Source organism: Bison bison, unplaced genomic scaffold (assembly GCF_000754665.1).
Source record: "Bison bison bison isolate TAMUID 2011002044 unplaced genomic scaffold, Bison_UMD1.0 scf7180017864291, whole genome shotgun sequence".
NCBI lineage: Eukaryota > Metazoa > Chordata > Mammalia > Artiodactyla > Bovidae > Bison > Bison bison.
This window is the reverse complement of record NW_011494863.1, coordinates 9,753,198-9,779,641: the sequence shown is the minus strand read 5'-3', so window position 1 is coordinate 9,779,641 and position 26,444 is coordinate 9,753,198. Positions and strand designations below refer to the sequence as shown.

The window sequence follows — 26,444 nt, the reverse complement described above, 5'->3', positions numbered from 1 at the left end:
AGGAGTTGGACTGTGAAGAAGGCTAAGCGCCAAAGAATTGATGCTTTTGAACTGTGGTGTTGGAGAAGACTCTTGAGAGTCCCTTGGACTGCAAGGAGATCCAACCAGTCCATTCTGAAGGAGATCAGCCCTGGGATTTCTTTGGAAGGAATGATGCTAAAGCTGAAACTCCAGTACTTTGGCCACCTCATGCGAAGAGTTGATTGACTGGAAAAGACTCTGATGCTGGGAGGGATTGGGGGCAAGAGGAGAAGGGGACAACAGAGGATGAGATGGCTGGATGGCATCACTGACTCGATGGACGTGAGTCTGAGTGAACTCCAGGAGTTGGTGATAGACAGGGAGGCCTGGCGTGCTGCAATTCATGGGGTCGCAAAGAGTCGGACATGACTGAGCAACTGATCTGATCTGATCTGATCTGATGATTACTCTCTTATGACCGTCCTGCTTCATCTGTCCATTGTCAGGTTCAGATACAATCTTGGGTTAGGTATTCTGTACAAATGGTAGCCTTTATTTTGCAAAATAAAAATTTATGTTAAAAGTTAAGAGACAGCTAGCAGATTATTTTCAGTTGTCTAGAAAAGGAAAAAAGAATGTGAAGTCTTAAAGCAAAACTGACGGATACATTGTACTGGTTTACATTTATGGTAAAGTTTTATTAGCTTTTAAAAAGAAAAATAAAATCTTAAAAATATAACTCTCTGGGACTTGCCTGGTGGCCCAGTGGTAAAGAATCTACCCTGCAATGCAAGGGATGTGGGTTTGATCCCTGCTTGGGGAAATAAGATCCTACATGCCATGGAGCAACTAAACCCACACACCACAACTGCAAAGTCTGTGTGATGCACTAAAAGATCTCGCATGACACGATGAACAACAATTTAGACCCGATACAGCCAAATTAATTAATTATTTATTTAAAATGTAACTCTTTTGCTGTATAAGGATAATGTTTTTCAAGTCAGGTGTGGCCATGTGTAGAGAAGAGTGAACTTTGAGAATCTGGATCCATTTTTAGAACTATGGTATTGGTTAGTAAATATTTATACCTTAGAGAGTGGACTTTTAACTCAGACACTCCCGTTCTCTCTGTCTGGGCTTTAGGGTCTACTGTCTTGTCAGAAAGTAGGGGCTGGGTTTAGTGATCAGCCAGTCTAGATTATGCCACTGGATATCACACTGTGTCTCCTGCTTCCTATTATTATTCCTGCCACCTGCCTGACCTTTACTCTATAGGATGGTCCACTTTACTATGAGCAATTTGAAGAAAAACTAGACTCTGCCTAGTTTACAGTTACATTTTCAATGTCCAGCATAATACTGGGATATAGGAACCCAATAAATGTCTCTCACAATCCCAGCGATCAAAACTGACACAAACTACAAAGAAAACACTGTTGCTCTGGTGAAGCTGTCCTGCCCATTACTGGGATTTACTCGCACCTCTTTAAATTTCTTTCCATACAATTCATGGTCTCGCTCCTAGGGTCCCTGTTTTTTGTATTTACTGGCATTCTTGGACATTTTACCTTAACTAATTCTTCATAATTTTGCTGAGAAATACTCTTTAATCTCCTGGTAAAAACTTTGTTTTTGCTCTGTGAAGTATAATTTGCCTTCTCGCTTATGATCATCTTGAACCTGAGTGGGTGTTTCCAGCATTACTGCTGCAGCCTAGCATGATAAATCCATGTCTTACATTCATTCCTTTGATATCTGTTCCTATTTTTAGGGTCTCCTGATTGTCACACTTCTTCAGAACCCTGATTACATCACCTAGGACTTAGATTGTTTCTTTTTCCTTCAGCCCAGAGGTCAGCTAGAATAAAAGCTACCATTTACTGAATTTTTTTTTTTTCGTTTGAGATTTATTTTACTTATGGCTGCACTGGGTCTTCTTGCTGCACACAGGCTTTCTCTAACTGTGGTGAGCTACTCTGTTATAGTGTTTTGAGCTACTCTGAGTGGGGGCTCCTCTCTGTTGTGGTGCACGGGCTTCTCATCGTGGTAGCTTCCCGTAGAGCACAGGCTCCAGGGCACTTGGACTCTGGCACTTGTGGCTCGAGGGCTCCAGAATGCTGGCTCAGTAGTTGTGGCACACAGACTTAGTTGCTTAGAGGCATGTGGGATCTTCCCGGACCAGGGATTGACATCCCCTGCGTTGGCTCTTTACCACTGAGCCACCAGGGAAGCCCTACTGAATGCTTTCTAAGTGTAAGAGATTATAAAAGTCCATATTTTCTCACTTGTCAAATGGATATAAGACCGTTTTCTACTTTTTTATTGGGTGATTTGAAGCCAAGAAATGATTTGCCCCAGGTCCCATGATTAATAAAATTCCATCTCACTCCTTCTTTCCAAAGTCCCAACACTAAAGACTACTCTATACTTCTCCTGAATCTGAATGAGTTTTACACCCCTAGCACTTTCCCACAAAGCTCTGAAATCATGAATCCACGTAAACAAAGAACCCCTCTCTGAGTGTTCATCCTTGGATCACTTTTCTTACATTCCTAGTACACAGCATCTACTTTTCAGCACATCCATTTCCCCAACCTGGCACTGCCACTTTTACCATAAGTGTATGGGGACAAAGGTGATATTTCTATATTTTGCCAGAATCTCTGGAACAAAGAACTGATGTGAGTTTTACCAGGAGCCACCCCAACCTCCTGGAAAGATATTTCAAAATCTAAATGGCTAAGAGGCAAGAGATTAGTGACAGAGTATAAGCACTGACCTGTAATCTCTCCATGTTTGTTAGAGGCAATTGGCACCTATTCCCATACAGAGAATCCCAGACTTATCTTTGGAGTAACGGAGGAAAGTACATATATAAGAGAAATGGGTGAACTGTAGCAAATATGAAGAATGACTTATAAAAAGATAACTAATAGATTATTAAGTATAAAGAAGACTATGAAATAAGCTATGTTGCAAACATAAGATAATGGTAGTCAAAAGGTAAAGTGTTTTCAAATGAAAATGTGTGTTGAGGGGAAACAAACACTATTGAGAAATAGTTGGTTATAAAGACAATTCTCAGTGGACCTAAAATATAGTCATCATGAATATACAAATCCATTAAGTTTTTAGCTCTTAGGAAGAACAAAAAACAAGACTGCAGAAAAAGCACCAAATTACCAATAATAATTTTAACTATTACTATTAACTTAAAATTTTAAGTTATTATATAGTAATATATATAACATATTTTCAGTTACTATACAGTAAACTTAAAATTATTAGCTTAATAAAATTAAGATAAAGCTAATAATTTTAAGTTACTATATAGATACTGTAGAAACAGAGAATGTTAGCAATTTCACTGAAAAAGGAAAAACAACAGTCATATTGTTTGATCTGGACTGTCTTAAGAAATCAAGGTTGCTGGGAGAAATAACCTCAGATATGCAGATGATACCACTCTAATGGTAAAAAGGTGAAGAAGAACTAAAGAGCCTCTTAATGAGGGTTAAAGAGAGTGAAAAAGCTGACTTCAAACTCAAACGTTAAAAAAACTAAGATCATGGCATCTAGTCTCATCATTTCATGGCAAATAGAAAGGGAAAAAGTGGAAGCAGTGACAGATTTTATTTTCTTGGGCTCCAAAATCACTGTGGATGTTGACTGCAGCCCCAAAATTAAAATATCTTTGCTCCGTGGAAGAAAAGCAATGACAAACCTAGAGAGTGTATTCAAAAGCAGAGACATCACTTTGCCAACAAAGGTCCATATAGTCAAAACTATGGTTTTCCCAGTGGTCATGTACAGACATGAGAGGTGGACCATGAAGAAGGCTAAGCACTGAAGAACTGATGCTTTTGAACTGTGGTGCAGGAGTAGACTCTTGAAGAGTCCCTTGGACTACAAAGAGGTCAAACCAGTCAATCCCAAAGAAAATCAACTCTGAATAGTAACTGAAAGGACTGATGCTAAAGCTCTAATAATTTTGGCCACCTGATGCAAAGTGTCGACTCACTGGAAAAGACCCTGATGCTGGGAAAAACTGAGGCAAAAGAAGGGGGCAGCAGAGGATCAGATGGTTAGACAGCATCAATGAATTTCAGCAAAACTCCAGGACATGAATTTGGCCAAACTCCAGGAGACAGTGGAGGACAGAGGAGCCTGGCATGCTGCACGCCATGGGGTTGCAAAGAGTTGGCCATGACTGAGCGACTGAACAACATAAACAACAAAGCTTTCTTACATTCTTTTACAATGCAAATTAGATCCAAAGAAAAAAAAAAAACCACCACCTGGTATGACACCCAGAGTTTAAGAAAGACTTATTATAAATTACATGAGTAAGAAACTAATTCTTGCAAAAATAAAAACATGCTGATGGTGTAAATGTTCTTGCATGTCTGACTACTGTCATGTGGGAAAAAGTTTGAATAGTGAACTGACATGCATTCAAACCCAAAGGATTGAATTCCCAATTTTAAATACATTCCAGAAAATGGTGTGAACAAGCCTTCCAACAGCAGTTATTATTAAATGAATACTGACCAAAATATGCTAACACTATCAGAAAATCCAGAACCCCCAGCAGGCTTATTACAGAAATGAAGAGCAGGGGTAGGGGCTGGGACCTCATCTGAGAGGACCAGCAAAAGCTTCAAGAAGTGTGGTAGGTCAAATTCAGCAAACAGAAGCAAGGATGACATCCTGTGAAAACAATGAGGCAGAATGGGAGAGAAACTTGGGGAGCAAAGTGGAGACAAGATCAAATGTAGGTAAGGATCTTTTTTGGGGTAGACAATCACTTCATTTTCTGTAATATGCTAAAATCAGAGGCAATGTAGAAAACAAAAAAATCACTGGTTTTTCAAGTTCAAATTTTTCAAGAAGTGAGAGCACCTGAGATTTGAAGTATTTTTATGTCTAGGAAAATAATGGCACATCCAAATTTAGGGTTTACTTTGTCACGTAACTTTCCAACAATAATTTTAGGGCAGTAAATGAGCTAATTCTTACTCTGCAGCAAAAACTCATCTACATATCCCAGATGAAGGGTTTCAAACTGGGGGAATTCCAACTCTGCCATCTTTAGGGCGGAAAAGACGCCATCTTTGGTTAGGGAAGGCTGGATCCGAACTTCATGTAACCTACGAATGAGAGACACATAAAGGAATAAAATGAAAGCCATCAAAAAAGGTTCTTCCTAATGTAACGCTCTGAAAGAAGTTTATCGTACTGAAGTGTCAAATGCAAAAACACTGCCTCCTCCACAAAAAAATATCAGAGATGCTTCCTTTAAAAGAGCATTTTATAAAAGTGTGGGCACATCTCATGTGTACACTAAAGTCACAGTAAGAACAAATTATAATAATCTTATATCCTTTTTGGTACTTTCCTGAACCTGATTAAGTCAAGGCAAGAATCTGGTATTTCTTCAATACCATTTAGAGGCGAATATTAAGTCCTGTTTTTAACAGAGTATAGTCCTATATAGTAGGTAACAATATCTATTCACTTAAATACAGTTTTATTTATACTCTTCATATTCTATGATGGAAAGGAAGTTTCCTTTTTTAAAATTCAATTTAAATATTATAAAAGTAAAAGCAGAGGTAGACTTTTGATATGTAGGAAATAGTAAATGTGGCATAAAGTGATGTGAAGATAGGTTAAAAATTTAAGTGTTAAAGGTCAGGATGCTGAAAAAGCTGACTTAAAACAGTGATTTCTAAATAGCAAGTATCACCAACTAAAACAATTCAGAAAACTGTCCAGAGGGCGAAACAATGGCTCCTGAGCAAGTATCAGTACTGACTTCTGTTGGAATCTCAGGCACTTCCAGATAACTGACAGCTTTTTTCTGATGAGATCATGCGCATTTTAACACTTGCTGGGTCTGGACTGCAGCTCAGTTGGTCATCAGTTGTATAGACTTCCCCTAAATGATAACCTACTGCTATTTAAACAACTTCTCTGTATTTTAAATCTGAAAAAGGCATGATCAAACGTCATATACATATTCTGCCAATTTTTATAGCACAGATAAAAACATAATTCTGACCCAATGTGAAGAGAAAACATACCTACGGGCAGCAGTGATGATGAGGTAACCAAGATCTACTTCAAGTGCATTTTTACAAGCTCCCAAAACAATAGTGTGCAAATTTCGGAAACCACCTAGTTAAAGGAAAAGAGGAACAAAAACAATTATCCCATTTGACCATAGCACTTTCAGTAAAGCATTTATATACACTTTCAGTGATAACTGTTTAGGTATAATCATTTTAGTGCTTGTATATAACACTGTGGTTTTAATTTTCATTTCTCTATGATCAGTGAAATTTACCATATTTTCATGTTTGCTGGCCGTTCAGATATCCTCTTTCATTAAGATCTTTTCTACTCAAAATTTTTTCCTATTTTTCCTCTTGTTTCTGACTTTTTCTCACTAGTATTAGTTCTTTTTGTATTCTAAATACATAAATTAGAATATATGTATTTTAAATTCTTTCAGTTCAGTTCAGTTGTTCAGTTGTGTGCAACTCTTTGCGATCCCCTGGACGGTAGCACACCAGGCCTCCCTGTCCATCACCAATTCCCAGAGTTTACTCAAACTCATGTCCATTGAGTTGGTGATGCCATCCAACCATCTCATCCTCTGTCATCCCCTTCTCCCGCCTTCAATCTTTCCCAGCATCAGGGTCTTTTCAAATGAGTCAACTCTTCGCATGAGGTGGCCAATTACTGGAGTTTCAGCTTTAGCATCATTCCTTTCAAAGAAATCCCAGGGCTGATCTCCTTCAGAATGGACTGGTTGGATCTCCTTGCAGTCCAAGGGACTCTCAAGAGTCTTCTCCAACACCACAGTTCAAAAGCATCAATTCTTCAGTGCTCAACTTTCTTTACAGTCTAACTCTCACATCCATACATGACTACTGGAAAAAACCATAGCTTTGACTAGACGGACCTTTGTTGGCACAGTAATGTCTCTGCTTTTTAATACGTTGTCTAGGTTGGTCATAACTTTTCTTACAAGGAGCAAGTGTCTTTCAATTTCATGGCTGTAGTTACCATCTGCAGTGATTTTGGAGCCTGAAAAATAAAGTCAGCCACTGTTTCCCCATCTCTTTCCCATGAAGTGATGGACTGGATGCCATAATCTTAGTTTTCTGAATGTTGAGCTTTAAAGCAACTTCTTTACACTCCTCTTTCACTTTCATCAAGAGGCTCTTTAGTTTTTCTTCACTTTCTGCCATAAGGGGGGGTGTCATCTGCATATCTGAGGTTATTGATATTTCTCCCGGCAATCTTGATTCCAACTTGTGCTTTAGCCAGCCCAGTATTTCTCATGATGTATTCTGCGTATAAGTTAAATAAAGCAGGCTGACAATATACAGCCTTGACGTACTCCTTTTCCTATTTGGAACCAGTCTATTGTTCCATGTCTAGTTCTAACTGTTGCTTCCTGACCTGTATACAGATTTCTCAAGAGGCAGGTCAGGTAGTCTGGTATTCCCATCTCTGTCAGAATTTTCCAGTTTATTGTGATCCATACAGTCAAAGGTTTTGGCATAGTCAGTAAAGCAGAAATAGATGTTTTTCTGGAACTCCCTTGCTTTTTCAATGATCAAGGGGATGTTGGCAATTTGATCTCTGGTTCCTTTGCCTTTTCTAAAACCAGATTGAACATCTGGAAGATTGAACAACATTCACAGATCACGTATTGTTGAAGTCTGGCTTAGAGAATTTTGAGCATTACTTTGTATTCTAAATATTTATCTGATAGCTGTACTGCAAATAGCTTCTCCCAGTCTGTAGCCTGACTTTTTTACTCAAGCTCTCACTTATGCCTTTTGATGAACAACAAAAAAAACTCTTTAATTTAGCACAGTTTACCAATTTTTTTCTTTATGGTAAATGCTTTTTGATGTACGAATCTCTGCCCAACAATGTTAAAGAAAACATTCTCCAAACTTTTCCTTTAAAAACTTTATTTTTTATATTTGGATCTATGATTTTTCTGAAATTAACTATTGTGTGAGATATTCTGGCTCCTTAAGTAAAATTAGAGTTGTTCTTAAACACTTATTAGGGAAGAAGAGTCTCTGTTGCTCTTTTAGGCCGTTTATGCAAATTCTTGGCTTTTGGCACCTCTCTCTAGGTCTTCTAATGAACGATTCCACTGTGGTCTTCTTTTCCTTTCTGACTTTAATCTTGTTAGCTATAGACATGGAGTAAAAATTGCGCTGTTCATTTTGAGGGAGTCTCCATTCCCTTCACAAAATGTAATGAACTACACTTGCACCAGACTTGATTAACTGACAAAATGTTAAAAATGCACTGCTTACTCATTTTAACAGTATTAATGATAACATCTATTTGTTACCAATGATACTCTATGATTTTCCATTTACATTTTGGACATTCAAGGTTACATTTTCTGTTCCCAACTATTAATTATCTATATAACTATACTTCTTGGTCTTTTTCTTACAATGAGGAGATAGTTTACATGGAGCACATTCTACTTACACATGATCATTTAAAATATAATTATGGGTGCTAGGCAGTAAAATCTTTTTTTCTTTTAAAAGCCATCATCTGATGGGTATGGGTGATCTAGTATCCAACTGACAAACTTTAAAACATTTTATATACTATAAAGTATCAGACAAACATTAGGTTAACATTTCTAATGCCTGAGTTCTTTTGTAGACCTAATTTGTCTAAGTCAAAAAATATCTCTTCTCAGCAATAGACACCAGGATATTTCTGTTAACATTTCTCAGAAAGATTTCAAATATACCATGAATTATTAACTAACTGATAAGTATTAACAAGCCAGAAAATATGACTTATCATTTTGAGAAGGTTTAACACTGCATAAAAAGGAAATGAATACTAGCCACACTCATAGTTACTTATTCTTCATCAAATATACCAGATAGAAAGCAAAATTACTAACAAGCATTTCTTTTATAAAGACTCTGTAGAAAAGCTAAATAAAAGCTTAATAATTTTTTTAACAGATTTTTAAAATATTTAGTAACTAAAGGAAAATGAATACCTGATCTCCAACTGTCTTCAACTACATGCTGAATAAGACCTCCAAGGAAAGGAACTCGAACCATTTCTAAATGTTCCAAGTTGCGGGCAGAGGCTAGGCCTGTTACTAAAGGGACATATTTCAAGGAGTTTGTGGGTCCTGAAGAAAAACAATTTCAATGGAACAATGTAAATTGCCAAGATGATTTTTCAAATCAGCAACAGAAATGAATAACTTATAAATTCTATGTCTGAAAATGATAGCTGAGTGGCTGGCTCTCTACAATTTATCATTGGAAACAAAACCATTAGTAAGTCAACCACATACTGATTCAGCATATGGATTTTTCAGTAACATTGGAGATATAGTATTTTTTTAAATTCCCTGGAATCTCAATAGTTTTGAGCTGAAAATAACTGAGGGGGGAAAAGGCAAGTTGAAAATTTGATCTTTCATTAAAATAAATAGCTCAATGACTTAAACATCTCTCTATGTGACCAGTATTATATTAGGTGTTATGGAAGATCACCAGATAGGAGCCTATCCATCAAAGAGTTTGTAACTGACATGGACATAAAACATGAATAATGATAAAAAGATAAAAAGGCAGAACATATCAAGAACAAAAATCAAATCTGGTGTACTACATAAAAAAGAGAAGGAAGTAAGTTGATGAGGCAAAACTTGCATAAAAGATGCGTACAAGTAAAGAGGAGGAAGGAAGTGTTAAACCTCAGGACAAGAAAACAAGAATAAGAAGACACTCAGGTGAGAGCTGGTATGGCTGTTTGGGAACAGTGAGTAGGCAAGCCTGACAATAAAAGGGGTACTTTGGAAAGGACTCTGAAATAAGGTATCAAGAACAGCTCTGATTGTTATGAACTCTGAAGCAGAACAGTTCCCACTTGACACACTAGGACAGAAGAAATACTTAAGGTTTTGAAACAAAAATGTAGTATCATAAAAGCAATGTTTTATACTTTAAGGTATATTAACTCAGACAACATTTACATGCAAAAAGATCAAGAGACCAGAGACAAAGAAAATATACAACAATTTATTAAAACAAACCTATATAAAAAGTGTCCATAAGAAATATGTAGAGACATTTTTGACACTTTGTGAAGGGTCAAAGATAAATCATATGTCTACTGTCTTTAAAACAAAAAAAAGTACATTTATATAAGGTAAGTTACAAACATAAATAGTAACAGCATAATATAATTTCACTTACAATGTATCATATCTATGCAGTTTGCTTTAGGATATTTTTAGAATGGTACATGTATATTTCCACTACAACTATAGACCCTTACCTGCACAGTTCCTCATGACAAAAGTTCGTAAACTGATGCAAAGAAAATCTTTGAACGGTTGTGGTTTAGTGAGTCTTACCCACTTCATGTAAAGGTGCCTTAGCATTGGGATACAAGGAATTTCAGGAACATTCACCCCTAAAGCATATACACACAAAAAGAAAAAAAACAAGAAAACCACTAAGACACTGTTTGCTGTGTACAGGTCCAACAGTCTATTTTTCAAGTTGACAATATATCCTTCCTGGATATTTTCATCAGAACAAATTACCTAGTTAGCTCCTATGAAGATAAGCTTATATAAAACAGGCTTGTAAAGAACAATTTAAACAAACAATAAACAGACTACTTTGTAATTTCTTTAGAAAAGGAAAATGGAAAGATGGGATTTATAAAGTATTTCAACATTTTATACACACAAGCTTTTCTCTTAACTCTGTAACTCTTCAAGAGTTACCAAGAATCATACTTGCAGAGGACCATTTCTGAAAGAAAAGGGGATGTACTGTAGGAGGATAAGTCAAGAGATATGGAAGAAGAGAGAATATGGGTAACTTGAAAATTCTTATGGAAGGACGCAGTTTGAGGAACTTGCCCCAAAGTCTAAACACTGTAGATTAGGGAACAGCAAAGAAGTGACAAATTCTCAGAAAGAAATTCAAGGATCCAGAGTGATGACATTTAGAAAGCAACAGCTGGCAAAATCAGTTTAATATAATTTTTAACCTTGAGTCAGTAGAAGCCCTGCTAGCAACAGCAACTAGAGAAAGCAAAATTGGGAGTACTTAAATCGGTGGTTCTTTGAAAGCTAAATTCTACACATTCTACTGTAAGCATTACTCCTTAACCTGGTCCACCCAAAAAAGCATAGATAGCTTTAGCTTTGCACTATGCGTAAACACTGGACTCACTGGTGATTAGTCCAAAGGAAGAAAAGCAGAAGTAAGGTACAGACTGAGACTCAAGACGCAAAACTCACAAAGGTATATTTAGCATCTACCATTATGGTGGTAGTTCTGATTAGGAAACCCAAGGGCAGCAAGGGTGAGACAGACCCAGACAAGACAGTTATATTCTACGCCCAATTCACATTTTATCCCAAATCCATTCTATAAACAAAGGACACAATTACCTGTCTTCCCCAGCATGTTCATTAATTTACTATACACGTTTGTATCACCATCACAGTGTTAAACTGTTGAATTAATCAAATGAATTAATGCATTTCAACAAAATTTACCAAGTATTTATATTTGCAATGAACTGGAAACATGGAAAATATAGATATAAAACCACAGTCTCTGACTTTAGAGAGCTTATATTATAAACTTCAGATATTATAGAATTCCTTTATTATCTAAAAATCCAAATTCAAACTAGATATCCAAGTCTTTCATCAGAACCACTCATTCATCTTGTAAAGGAAGGACTGCTAGAGAGCTTTGCCTGTCTCCCATAACTGCATCTAAATAGTTTTTAAGACCTACTCTTTATCATTCTTGCTGCTCTCCCTTCCCAGTTTCAGAAATATTCAGTTCTTCAGGACCATCCCCAATATCTGGAAGAATGCTTGGAACACAGCAGATACTCAATATGTACAAGTTAAATAAAATACTTAATCAGTATTAAAGGTCAGACTATAGTAACAGGAGTCCTCCCCAACCACCCTGAAATTCCTTTCAGCAATCTAAGCCAAAGACAACAAATTAAATTTGTAAAATATCTGTCCTTATCATTTACTTAGGTTTGAAATTATTGGGATACAATTTCAGAGAATATTCAGATGAAGAATGTACACCATGATGACTGCAAATAAGGTATCTTTGGAAAAAGACCACTCCCTCCTTATTTCTCAAAGAAAAAGAGAAGTGGCAGTTTTCCAGAAGCTCTGGGTTAAAGAAATGGGGGAGTTTTCTGCTTAGAGAAGATACAAGTAAATTTAAGAGTTTTACCTAAGATTTTTTATTCTGTCATGTTCTAGAACTGAAGAGGATAATAAAGTAGCCACTAGCTACATGTGGCTATCTGATACACTACAATAAAATTTAAAAATTCAGTTCTTCTGTTTCACTGGCCACAGTGGGTACCATATGTGATACTACAAACACAGGACATTTCCATCATCACAGTAAGTTGTACTAGAGAACTATTCTCTAAACTCTCCTCTAAAGGGTAGAACTAGGAGCAAAGGGTGGGTATCAGAAAACAGGGGCAAGCTTCCAGCTCATTCAAAAAATCAAAAACACAAAAAGCCCAACAACTTTCCAAACTACTCAAACTGTCTATTAAAATGAAAATAGACTGATTCTGAAATAGTAGTTTTCTCACCTACCCACCAGGCCCCTGGCCCCAAAGGCTCTTTAGTGGGAAATCTAAATTTTTATGCAAGTCTCACAAGCATTTCTTTTTCTTTTTCATGTATGTACTTTAAAATAAAAATATTTAATTAAAAATTAAAGAAAAATTTAATTGGAGGATAACTGCTTTACAATATTGTTTCTGCCACACATCAACATGAATCAGCCATAGGTATACATATGTGCCCTCCCTCTTGAACCTCCCTCCCACCACCCACCCCATCCTACCCCTCTCGGTTGCCATCAGCAATCACCAAGCTATTTCTAAAATCCCCATTATTCCCTTTCCACTAATATTCAGCTGTATGGCATTTAAAGGAGTCACAAGCAACCCAAGAAACATGTACTCACCAACTAAATGTAAAGTTTGAATTTTGGCTCCTATAGGAATTTTCAGTTTATTTTCAGGAGGAATTGGAAATGCTCCATTACGGTTACGAAATTTCCCCAAAATATGAACATGTGGCATGTATGTCCAAATGGATTCTACTAATTCCAAGTGAGAAGTTTCCACACCCTACAAAATAATGCCAAAGCAAGCATAAGAAAGGCTTTTATTTAGCATCCAAAGCTTCTATTTCTATATCATAAGATCCTAAGTATGGAGTGGAACTTAAAAGTTCGTTATGAATGAAATTTGCATGAACATGTTCTACCATTCTTTTAATTTAGTGCTTCATTCATCAGTTGATGTCAAATGTTCAACCAAGTGCACTCACCACTAAGTTTGGGCATGCCTGCAAAGCTTCCAGAACTCCTGGAATGCTAAAAGCCTCATGGCCCCGTACCCTTCGCCTCTCAAGGTATCGAGGGTGAAGGCCATATAGCTGTTCGACATCTGGCATCTTCTTTAGTAGTGTCAGAAAACTGGAATCTGTGAAGCCTAAGAAGTTCACAACTATTTAGAGCCAAGTTTATCGCCACTTGTAATTTTTATCAAATGTTAACAACAACAAAAAGATTTCCTTTTTAAATTTTCATAAGGCTAACATTACAGCTGAACAAACAGTTAAACAGAAAATATTTCCCTTAGGAACAGAAAATATATTAGAAACACCACCTATTTTGAGTTGATACTTCACAGTTGAGGCTTTTTATTTTCTTGTTGTTGTTGCTGCTGCTGCTTTTAAAGAACAGACATCTTCAACTAGGAACACCATACTTTCAACACAGATGACTTGGACCTGGTGGTGACGAAGGACAACCTACCTGACCACCACTCTCCTTCCCCAAAGGCACTTTCTGGTCCATAAAACCTTTATGCTCTACAGAGCACACAACCAAAAAATAAGACAGACAGGATCCCCATTTTCAGGAAGCTCACAGTTCTAACCGAAATCCCCTCTCAAACTGGGTTCTCTTAGGTACCCATGTCACGACAATTGCTCTATCCTGTGTTTAACATCATTCCCAGGATATTTTAGACAATTCATTCTTTTGAACAAGACAGATGCAAATTAGCTAAGAGAACATAAGCGATTCAAACTATGAGGATGCTGAGCTGACAGAAAACTATTTATCTCAAAGGCCAGTTGTGCGCCATTGTGGGAATCCACCAGATTGGGAAGAGAGAAATACTTCCATAGTACGAGCTGCTAGTGCCTGGTAAGTAAAGAGATAAGTATCTTAATTTTTGTTTTTAATGGAGGCCATCAGTAAGGCAACTGTTTATTCACTAATAATAAATAAAAATAATAATTTTCAAGAATAAAAGTTCCAAACCATTAAGTCTTAAAAACAGTTTTCAAAAGTTGTTCTAGTTGTACAGGGCTAGTCAAGATGTTGTGTAAACTCCAAATTTACAAATAATGAAGATTAAGAAGAGACCTCAGAGATTACCTGGTCTCTCTAATTATAACAATAGTCCTCATTATTGTTCTGTATAGTAACTCTACTGATTAAGCCATTCAATGTGTTAATCATTTCACATATCTACTCTCACAACCCAATAAAAAAGTTTATCACCCCATTAAAAAATATAAAAAATGAAATTACCTTTGCCAATGGCCATCCTCTTTTGTTGTATATTACACATTGCCTCCCACCCAAGAATGGGTAAAGTTCCACATTTACACATTTGGTGGGAGAGTCCAAGAATATCACATAGGTAAACCATAAAATGCTTTATAAAAACCTTATTTAGTATTATTATATAGAGAATCAGGGTATAAACTCCAGAGACTAGACCCAAGTGGCACTAGCAAAGCAGGGTTAGTGAGATCTTATTTTAGGCTAGAGACTTTTGATTTCACTTTTTTACATTTGTTACACTGATGGGAAGCCTTGGGCTCACAGGTATTTATCACAGTCTAAAAGAAGCCAGCAATGTAAAAACACATTCTTCTCTAGTTTGATAAGGGGCAGAGATTTTCATTGGAAGACTATACCACATGGGAGCTCTGCTATCCTGTCTCTTTAGTGCATTAACCCCATCTCCACAATTCCTACTGGCCTGCTGCTGCTGCTGCTAAGTCACTTCAGTCGTGTCCGACTCTGTGCGACCCCATAGACGGCAGCCCACCAGGCTCCCCCGTCCCTGGGATTCTCCAGGCAAGAACACTGGAGTGGGTTGCCATTTCCTTCTCCATCCTACTGGCCTAACCTCTGTTAAAGCAAAATAATAAAACAAATAACAGCCCTTTTCACATTGCCCCTAATTTTTTCTTTTCTCTATCTCTGCAATATGATAAATCCTCTTCCCTTACAAGAGCTTCTTTAAAGTATCTGAAGATAAACATCACACCAAGCTAGGTTCTAGCCTCAAGTCTTTGCAGTGTTCTTCAGAAAAAGATATAGTGATAACTCTGATCAAGTGACAAAATTATCAGTTGACTGATGAACTCTTAAAAGGCCTTGTAGCAACCCAAACTGAACAACATCTCAGTATTTCAGAGGCAGTCTGTTCTGTTCCTCATAACAGAACAGAGCAAGACAATAATCTCCTCAGCCCTTCACTTCTATTAAGCTCCCCACCACTCCAATTTGCCCAGCACCATGGCTTTAGCACATTTTCAAAATATCAAGATATGAATATTGTTGATCAAAGGTAGTTTAAAAAGACATTCAAAATTGCTAAGCATTAAAGTGGAGTACTTAAAGGACCGCTGTTAACTGAAAAGAAGCCTGATTAGCTCTTAATATTAATTCTTCCCTTTTAGGTGTGCTCCGCTTAACTAAAGTCATTGACTTTTTCCAGTGGTCTCTTTACCTGAGGTCCATTTTTTATGGTTAGGCTACTAACTTTTTTGAGTTCTTCACGTGCAAGGCCAAGGCATAATTTGAGAAAATTCCAAGACCTAATATAGACCTTCTAAAAGTGTTAGACTATCCCAAAGCAACAAGTAACTTTTGATATGAACACTATTATTAGTTTCCAGTGGGGCTCCACTCACTGTACATTACAGGCTAAATTTACTTACCACTTGGCATGTATTCCCACCATCGCCCTGCACAGAGATCTACAACCCTCACAACTCTCAGATACAGGGTGACTGCTTCCTTTAGCTTCCGGGAAAGACACTCCATACACATGATATCCTGCAGGGGGAGGTACCTTTGTAAGAGAAAGAAACCTGGATTTATCAAGTGGGTAATTACTTCATCTAACTGACAGGCTATTTTCTTCCTTCCTCCATTCTCCTGCCTCAAGTAAAATACAACCCTAGGAATATTTACCAGGTTTTAAGATTAAATACATAGGATTTTACTGAAAAAAAAAAAAAAGAAAAAAATTAGCAAATACTTAAGCATACAAAAAAACTGTTGAGCTCCCTCCATATAGCATTGTATAAATCCTGCCTTTCTCCTTATAAGAACAAAGAAAATCTAAAAGGAAAAAAAAAAGTCAGTACATTTCAAGGTATGGTGATATGGGAATATTAAAAAGATTAGACAGAAATGATTAATTTAAACCTAACCTATATTATTTTATAGTTTTATAGAATCCATTTCCTAACGTGGCTAAAAATATTCCTTTCTGCTCCCGTTCACCACCTCAAAGAATCTCTACTATCTTCTTCATCAACAGATCTGTATACTAAGTTTACAGTGTACCTTTTTCCCTAGATCTTTTACCTTTTAATCACATATTCTTTAAGTACTGCATAAGCATAAACTCATCTGAATTACAATTTTCTTTTTCCAACCTCCCCTGTTATCTGGTTCCTTCATGAAACTTTTCAACTAACCTCTACTTTTGTTCTGTTTCCAGTAATATGAATATATTATATATTTTGAAAGATCAGAAAAATCTCATCTCTCTTTCTCAACAGACCCAGGTTAATTTAAGGGAAAAGAAAAAAGGCAAAGCTCCTCTTTATTGACCTGGTGTTGCATCACAGACACTGTACTATAGCCACTGTTTCATTTCACAACTTTGCAAGCTATGTTCTTTTCCTGTTTGCAACACAGCCCTCCCGCAATCCTTTTTCTTCCCTTCTCTGTTCTGCCGTGTTCCCCAGCCCCCCACCCATCCCTTTATGAACTGACTGGCCAGTGGAAGGCAGGGCAAAAGCTTTATGCTATTGTTAATCCCCTAGCTGAATGAATCCTTTAACATCTCTTACGTGTTCCCTTAACCCTACCTACACTTCTCTGAATGATTCCTTCATTATCTTCAAATTCCAGCCAAGTATACCTTGCTTTCTGCTAAAACTCTCATTGATATACTAGGTGCTACCATTATTCCACTTTACAAGTAGTGAAATTCATCAAAAAGCTAACCAGAAAAAAATGTCAACAGTTAGATAAGAGAGTGGAAGAGCATGGATGTCAACAGGTACATCTATTTCCTAAAAATTAAGCTAATTCTAAAGGAAAATCCAAGTATGCCTGCTGAATATTTCTCTGCTCTATTTCCCCCCACCTATACCTGGCCCCTTTGCTTTCTCCTTTATAACTATTTAAATAAAGCGAATAAAATAAAGTCAAATTTTCTACCAAAAAAAAATTATTGCCAACTTAATCTACAGTTTCTATTTCTCAGATATGCAAATAATTTTCAGAAACTACATTACCATGCATTTTATAAACAATGAAAAATTGAATTTGTTTTCTAAATCAACTTTTGCCACTAAAATCTTCCCCCATATCACTAATTTTTACCCAAAGTATTTGCCTTAGTTAATATTATTTAATATTACACTCCCTTGAAATAGAAACATTAGCAATTTTATGAAGATTAGATAAACAATGTATTTTTACTCCACAGATACATGGTTAAAAAGCTGGAGTTCAAAAGACAGATCAAACATGTTTTAGAAAAGATGTGTTTAACATGGCAGGTACAGCAAAGATTGGGTTTCTTTTAAGGAAACCATAGTTTTTTCTTATTTCATGAAAATATACTAAACAGTTAGTACAGGGCTACAAAAAGAATCTTCAAATAAAAACTTTAGAAGCCTAAAAAAATAAATGTTTATTTTTAGAATAAACATCTCAGACCAAATTCAAGCACTCAGCTTAGTTCACAGTTATCACTACATTCTGCCAATCTGCTGCATGTTTTTTTCATAAAAACTAGGGTACATCCTTCTACTTGATTCCACTCCTTCTACTGCCATATCCTGTTTGAACTGCAAAATCAAATCCACTATCAATTTATAATATGATCAAATAACTAGGGTACATCCTTGATTCCACTCCTTCTACTGCCATTTTGTGTTTGAACTCTAAAATCGAATCCACTATCAATTTAAAATATGATCAAATTTGTTCATAATATGTCCTACCATTAGTCAACAAACAACAAACACAAATCCCTATTTACCTATGCTCTCCTCTAGAATTTTAATAGTTTCATTGTTTAATTCAGTGAAACATTTAGAATACAGTTGTCAGCACGTACACCCATGGCTGATTCATGTCAATGTATAGCAAAAACCACAATATTGTAAAGTAATTAGCTTCCAATTAAAATAAATAAATTAATTTTTTAAAAAAGAATACAGTTGTCAGAGAGATAAGAACATGTTTTATTATTTTCTTCAAATAGTTTTTAGGCTGTGACATCATCACTGAATAATCCACTCAGCTTTTCTTCACTGACGTGAATACCTAGTCTGTCATAAACTGGATCCCCACATATATTTGAATCCACATATGGAGCCCATATATGGAGTCTGTTTTACCCAACTGGCTGGCTATCTTCTCCCATACCAAATCTTTAATTATTTTATAATTTAGAATACATTTGAACATCTGTCAGGGTCAGGCTATTTCTGGAAAATTTTGGCTACAGGATTTTTCCTGCCAGATTAACTTTAGTATCATCTTGCTATGTTTTTTTTTTTTTTTAAAGGTTTATTAATTGGGCCTTCTATTACCAGACAGAACTGAACAAAAACTACACTGACTGAATAACAAACTGCAGAAGACAAAGACTGAGGCAAATTTATACTGAAAAAAAAAATAAAGTGCCTAATGGTTCCCCAAAGTAACTCTATCACTATTTTATATAATCTGCAAATATTTAATAATTTTTTATAAATTGAAAACCTTTCTAGGAATTTCATATGTGGAAATTTCCCCTAAGTAAATAATCTAAAATAATCGAAAATTCAAATGTTTAGAGAAGTTAATTGCATTATTTAAGAGAAAAATTAGAAGTAATCCAGATGAAATATAAGAATAAAGGTAATTGTATCATAGTGGAATAGAAAGCAGTGACTGAAATGATAAAGGCCATGTAGTAATATGAAAAAAAGGAACAACACAGTCATAATCACTAACATTTGCCAAGTATTTGTGTCATGCAGTGTATAAAGTGCTTTAAAAAATTATCTCAGATGGGACGGAGGTTCAAGAGAGAGGGGACATACATATACCCACGGCTGATTCATGTTGATGTTTGACAGAAAACAAAATTCTGTAAAGCAATTATCCTTCAATTAAAAAATAAACAAATTAAAAAAAATAATTATCTCACTGAATCCTCATAATAACATCTTTATATCTATCATTGGTCCACAGCTAGCAAATGAGACTCAAGAGTCAAACTTTGGTCTCTCATTCCAGAGACAAAATATGTTAAGAAGAACAGAGCAGGAGAAATTATGATGACAGAGTTTTTTGGTTGTCTTTTTGGATTTGTTTCTGGTTTTTGTAACAGTTGTTAAGTACAGTTTAGATAAAAATATAATTTTTAAAAAAGGTTTGGAAAAAAATTTGTCAAAACAATCTTAATGTGTACACTGCATATAGTGGTTATTATTTCACAAAACTTTTTTTTCCATTTACTTACATATATGTGCACACTGAGCAAAATGTTGTTTCTTACTGTGGACTGTAATCAAAAAGTCAGAAACACTGTCTTATGCTGTACACAAATGGTACTGTAATAATAAAAGTCAACAAGTCTATCAGTCAATAGGAATTCTAAGAAGCCTGGAATGTTAACCATCTACATAATTTCTGCCCAACAGAACTTTCTGCAACAAAGGAACGTTCTTCACTGTCTGTGCCATCCTATACAGTAGCCACTAGCCACACCAGATCTGTAATTTAAACACCACATGTAGGTAGTGACTACCATACTGGACAGACAGCTCTAGGATTTGCTTCTACCTATAAATTCCAGGTAGGTGAAAATCAACCAAACAAAACCTTACCTAAAAATATGGCAAAGCACTTCATGTGAAAGTTGATTCATATAGTCCTTTGTTTCATCGGATACTGCTTCCTCAGGAATTTCATTATTCACGAGACACGTTTTAACACTTTTCTTTCGTGGACCCATTGCTGTGTTATCTCCAGGATCAAAGAGCAAATCTCCCCTCTTGGTTACTTGATTTCAAAGCACCTGAAAGCAACCAGTGATTAGAGGAGACTAAAACATGCCAAACCCAGACAGAAATTATCCTTATAAAACACAGATAAAACAATGTCTATTCTAGAATACAGACACACGACAGTGGTGCTATTACAATGATACAGGCTACATTCAAATTAACAAAAATATTACACAAAAGGCACAGAGTATCTTTTTTTCTGAAGAGAAGTAAAGGTTAAAAACTAATTATTTAGAATGAGCAAAAATCCAGAGAGTAGGGAGTCTTGAATTCTATTTGTACTGTTGCTTCCTAGCTAATTCACTCAATTTCTCCACATGTGTAAGGTAAGATCATTAAACTAGATACAGGTGCTTATGATTCTAGGATTGCCCTTAACAGCAGAAAGTAGAAGACTCTTAGATTCTAGTCCTGGGTCAGCCCAGATTATTTCTATGAACTTGGAACCACTGTTTAAATTCTCCCACCAGTAACAGTGAGGGGATCCAATTCCACCAGTGGGTCACATATCCCTTTAAGAACTTAATTAAAAAATAATAACCTTTTCCACAAAAAACAAAACCCCAAAAAAACTGCTTAATTTTATATGCAACTTCAGAAGAAGAATAAAACTACCCTTCTCCTCTCTCTCTCCCATAAATATTAAGGAGCAGAAGTTAATTCACTTTTGTATTAAATGCATGTATGGTTTGTTTGAGGGAAGGAGGAGGTGATGCAAGGGACAAAGGAGGAAGAACACAGTGGGGGAAAAGAGAAAAGTCAGATGAGTGAACTTCCGCCTACAGGTTTGTTTTATTTTGTAGGTTAGGTTAAGAGAGAACTATGTGAAAAGTGTCCTTTTTTTTATATAAAATCTTTATTATTTTCTGATTATAAAGTTACTGTGTGCTCATTATAGAAAGTCTGTAAAGTACAGAAAAGTATAAAGATGTAGAAAAGTTACACCACTCAAGGCAACTGGTGTATTTCCTTCTAATCGTTTTTTCTGTGCATGTTTTAACCTGGTTGAGCTCATATATATATATAGTTTTACTTGTTCCCTGGTGACTCAGACGGTAAAGCGTCTGTCTACAATGCGGGAGGCCTGGGTTCGATCCCTGGGTCGGAAGATTCCCTGGAGAAGGAAATGGCAACCCACTCCAGTACTCTTGCCTAGAAAATCCCATGGACGGAGGAGCCTGGTGCAGACTACCGTCCATGGAGTCGCAAAGAGTCAGACACGACTGAGCAACTTCACTTCACTTACCTGTTCATGTAAAATAATCACTCAACATGAGAAAAATTTCCTGTGCTATTAAAATCCTATTTTTTAGTAACTGAATTTGAATAGAAAGTGAATATATAGCAAAATTTACTGAACTGTTCTTCTTCTATTACTGAATATTGACTGTGCTGTGCTCAGTCACGTCCATGTGGTCTCTTGTGACCCCGCTGGACTGCAGCCCACCAGACTTCTCTGTCCATGGAACCCCCCGGACAAGAATAATAGTGTCATTTACATAGTATTATGAATTATCTCTGGTAAAATTCTGAAAAATTAGCTGCACTCAAAGTGAGAGAACTCTAGAGTTCAGAGCTTAAACTTAATCATGTTACAGTGATGCAAAGAAATGCTGCTGCAAATCTGTCAGTCTCTCATTTACAGTGATTGCTCCCTTTTATGCACCAGTGTTTTTTCTTAATTATATTGGTATACCAAAAGTTTCTGAAGTGGACCACGTGCTTCCATTTTCTTACAGAGATGAGTCAATAAAAGCATCCCCTTTTCTTGATGACCTGAAGTGATCAATATGAATATACATGATATTCTGCAATATATTCTCAGGGATTAGTGAACCATATGGAGTTCCTGGGGTTCCTTTGCTTCAGCAATGGGAGAAAGCTACAAGGCTAAGTGAATTCTTATATTTTTGTGTGTGCATGTGTGTGTATGCTCTGGTCTCTTCTTCTCTCACTGAATGGCTATGCACTGTGAATTATGGCAGGTGTCAGCATGCTTGCTTCTCTCTGCACTCCACCCAAGCACACACACAAACCTCTTAATTTGCTGCTTCTAATCAGCTATGGCCTGGAAAACCAAAGAAATAAATTTTTAGAATTGTGGATGGATTAATATTAAAATGAACTTAGTACTATGGCTTGAAGGAATTCTACAGAGTAGGTACATGAGCTACAGTTCACTGAATTTGTTTTTAAAGAAATATATACACATGATCAAACAGAAACCAAATCAGCCTACAAGAAATCCTAGTTTCCAGAGTATAAAGTCTTTCCAATCTGATCAAGCACCTTTCCAATCTCATCTTTCAATTTTTACCACTTGCTCATTCCAGCCACACCAATCTCAGTTCATGCATTTATTTAACATTCATCTTTTATTCCTAATAAGCACTAACTCCAGCTATAAAGTCCTTCCTTCCCCTTTCTTTTTCTTTTTGCTAGAAAGGCATTATTCTAAAGGCATTATTCAAAATCTAGTTTAAACGTTAGGTTCTCTGAGAAAACGTCTCCTACTAAAACTTCTCTTCTGAGGTCCCTGTAATACTTCACTAACATATGCTTCTCCCATAGCAACTTGGATAGTATTTTACTGATTATGTCTCTGCCAGGAAAAGGAAAAGAATCTCAATCTCCTGCCACTGGGTGATGACAAGTCCTCGTTTGTAGTAAATCATACATCTAATGTGTAACTATCCATCATCTTTCCATTCTTCCATATGTGTTCAGCAGCAAAGCTGCTAAGAACCATTTCATGCTCCTATGAGCATTCTATTTGCCACCACAGCACTCAACCATCTCAGCAACAAGCCTGTAACCCTGGCAAAAATATAATCACACTCCAGTAAGAACACAAAATAGCTACCCCTGAGGCATTCAAACACGGTGACAAGACTATTAATCAGTACAGACCCATCCAACCATGGATTAATTCTCCAGTTATGTTATTTAGCACCTGCATGTATGGATGTGAGAGTTGGACTGTGAAGAAGGCTGAGCGCTGAAGAATTGATGCTTTTGAACTGTGGTATTGGAGAAGACTCTTGAGAGTCCCTTGGACTGCAAGGAGATTCAACCAGTCCATTCTGAAGATCAGCCCTGGGATTTCTTTGGAAGGAATGATGCTAAAGCTGAAACTCCAGTACTTTGGCCACCTCATGTGAAGACTTGACTCATTGGAAAAGACTCTGATTCTGGGAGGGATTGGGGGCAGGAGGAGAAGCGGACGACAGAGGATGAGATGGCTGGATGGCATCACTGACTCGATGGACGTTGAGTCTGAGTGAACTCCGGGAGTTGGTGATGGACAGGGAGGCCTGGCGTGCTGTGATTCATGGGGTTGCAAAGAGTCTGACACGACTGAGCGACTGATCTGATCTGATCACCCTTTACACCCTCACCTTTGCTAACTCTAATCATGCATGGATACCATGTTCTTGACTTCATCCTTTAAGTAAAAATCTTTCTTGGCTCTTCATCCTCCTTTTACTAAGTGGTGTAGATCTGCTACCCTCATCTTATGATTCCACTTTTTATCGCTCCTTATTTTGCAATACTGAGGTTTTGTGTGAATCAGATTTGGTAGCTCCAGTGCACAACATACACTTGAAATTTTAAACAAATAGACTGCTCCTTAAATATCACAGAGTTTATATAATTTCCCTCGTTTAGAACTCAGAAAAATATTTACTCAGATATGACATTATACATTATAGAAAGGTCAGGTTAGGTCTCCAGCAAGCCCACAAAGATCCATTTAACCTAATATGCATTAACACTAACTACCAAAGATCCTAAGTTAGTAGGACTGTAACAAAACTTTAGGTGAAATTGTATATATAGTTCCCATATCAAGTCTAGAATTGAAAACTTGGTCACAGAGCTACTTATTTGTCAGCAAGTGGAGTAGTGATGCCCCTGCTACAAACCTTCAGTGGGGAAGGGACTGGTGGAGATGAACACTGGGGTAAAGGATAAGACTACCATCCTCCACCTAGGGGCTTAAAGCTCAGGACCCATACCTAGGGGAAATTGCCAAGTCCTCTCCAGTCCCAGTAGTGCTCCTGGCAGTGTTAAGGACATTAAAGACTTCTTCAAAGACTCAATTCTTTTCCCTCACCACCACTCAAACTTTACTGAAAACAAACAACAACAACCAAAACACCCCACACAACTGTTTCAACTGAAGCTGGCTTCATCATCACTTGAGTGAAATACATGACTAGACTATGCTGAGAGCATTTAATCCTAAGCACTGAGTACATGGGTCTGGTATCCCTGTTTGAGAAGAAAACACTATGAAAGACATAGAGACCTAGTGATGATGAAGTCTCTTATATGTGCACTCTCTCTCTCTGCTGCTTGTCTTTCAGTGGAATGAAGGATAAAAGCAGGTGACAGCAGAAAACTACGATGACTAGCCTTCTATGTCTTGGTTTCCTCCTACCCTTCTCTCCAAAATATCACCACTTGTCACTTGAGAAACTCAGCAACGTAGGAGCGGTCCAAAACAGCAATAGGCTGAAAGGGGAAAAGAGGGAAATTCCAGTTATCAGCAGTAGATAAAGATGACACATAGGAAAAGTTTAGCAGAGGAGTTATGGAGGGTAAGAAAAGGTGAGTATAAATAACGAGTACAAATATATAGAGACTATTATTTGCAGCAACAGGTGTTATTTGGGGAGGATTCCCAGGTGGCACAGTGGTAAAGAATCTACCTGCTAATGCAGGAGACACAAGAGATTCGGGTTTGATCTGTGGGCCGGGAAGATCCCCGGAGTAGGAAATGGCAACCCGCTCTTGTATTCTTGCCTGGAAAATCCCATGGACAGAGGAGTCTGGCAGGCTGCAGTCCATGGGGTCGCATGCAGCCCCTAGGTGGAAGAGTCAGTCACAACTGAGCACACGCACACAAGTTCTGGAGGCTAAGACTCTAAACCTCTAAGAAATGTCATTCCGAATGACAAAACTCATTTTCAAGGAAAGTTAAAAGGTGAAGGGTCCCTCAGAGATTAGTCACACAGTTCTTAATTTTTTGTGGATCATAAACCCATTCGGGACTATGACAACAGTTGTACATCCCCCAAAGAAAAAAACAAAACACTTTGAGACTCAAATACTTTCAGGGGCTTCACAGCGACACGCAAGCTCTTTAACAGGATGCTATCCAAACTTGGTTCCTCAATTTTTAGATGGACAAACAGAACCAGCGGGTATAAGTCACTTTCCAAGGGCATATATATTAAGCGTCAGAGTTTATGCTGGGATTCAGATTTTTCAGCCTACACTGTATAACCTGTCATCAAGGCAGTCCTCTGCACCTCAGCTGCCTGCCGCATTCCAGAACTATGCCCCAGTGCTTGGAGACGCACTTCTTGATGCTGTGATAAAACTGCTGACCACACCCTCCTTCACAAATTAGAGCCCGTGGTCCATCTAATTTGATTCCTACACAATAGCCTACAGAAGCCCTGGGTCTCTACAGTCATCCTGTAAAAGCTGTGTAGCAGACTTTAGCCGAAGGAAGCGTCGTTTTTGTTCTAGTGATCCAAGTACATTCTAACTAACGATAAGTCTGAGTTGTTTCTGAGTATTCTTTAAATTTGAGAAACTCGACAAGGGAAGGAAGGTCCTTTTCATTAACACAGTTTCTTAGGCTGCTTCGTTCCTTGCAACCTGCCAGTTCAAGTATCCCTCTATCCCAAACTAGACTACCTATCCTCTACTAATTTAATTCACTCGGTTTGCTCCCAAGTTTATCCCTCTCTTTTAAACCTTAACCCTCAAGGCTATTTCTACCACTTGCTGAGGAGCACCAACATTTCCTTGCTTGCAAACATCATTTCCCTTTTTATTCTCTATTCCCATTAGAGAAGTTTTAACACTTATTGTACACAATTCTATCACTGATACCTATAAAAAGTAGGTATAAAAAGTATAAAAAGTAAAATTTATGTAGATAAATCCACTCCTT

At 37.1% G+C, this 26,444-nt stretch overlaps 1 protein-coding gene across 8 annotated transcripts in view; it reads right to left on the bottom strand.

Annotated features, from left to right (window-relative positions):
* The window catches only part of FBXO38 (F-box protein 38), a 65,444-nt gene that overhangs the window by 35,900 nt on the left and 3,100 nt on the right, over positions 1-26,444 (bottom strand). For 5 of the 8 annotated variants that reach the window (XM_010850489.1, XM_010850492.1, XM_010850491.1 and 2 more), the window contains exons 2-9: positions 20,294-20,484; positions 16,106-16,239; positions 13,406-13,569; positions 13,038-13,203; positions 10,330-10,467; positions 9,035-9,172; positions 6,051-6,144; positions 4,984-5,114 (exon numbers count right to left, since the gene is read on the bottom strand). In XM_010850489.1, coding sequence (XP_010848791.1) covers positions 4,984-5,114; positions 6,051-6,144; positions 9,035-9,172; positions 10,330-10,467; positions 13,038-13,203; positions 13,406-13,569; positions 16,106-16,239; positions 20,294-20,421 — 1,093 coding nt within the window. In that variant the 5' untranslated portion in view covers positions 20,422-20,484. Of the gene's footprint in view, positions 1-4,983; positions 5,115-6,050; positions 6,145-9,034; positions 9,173-10,329; positions 10,468-13,037; positions 13,204-13,405; positions 13,570-16,105; positions 16,240-20,293; positions 20,485-24,785; positions 25,219-26,444 lie in introns of those variants that run through there. The other 3 variants (XM_010850490.1, XM_010850494.1, XM_010850495.1) reach the window with 3 other exon arrangements.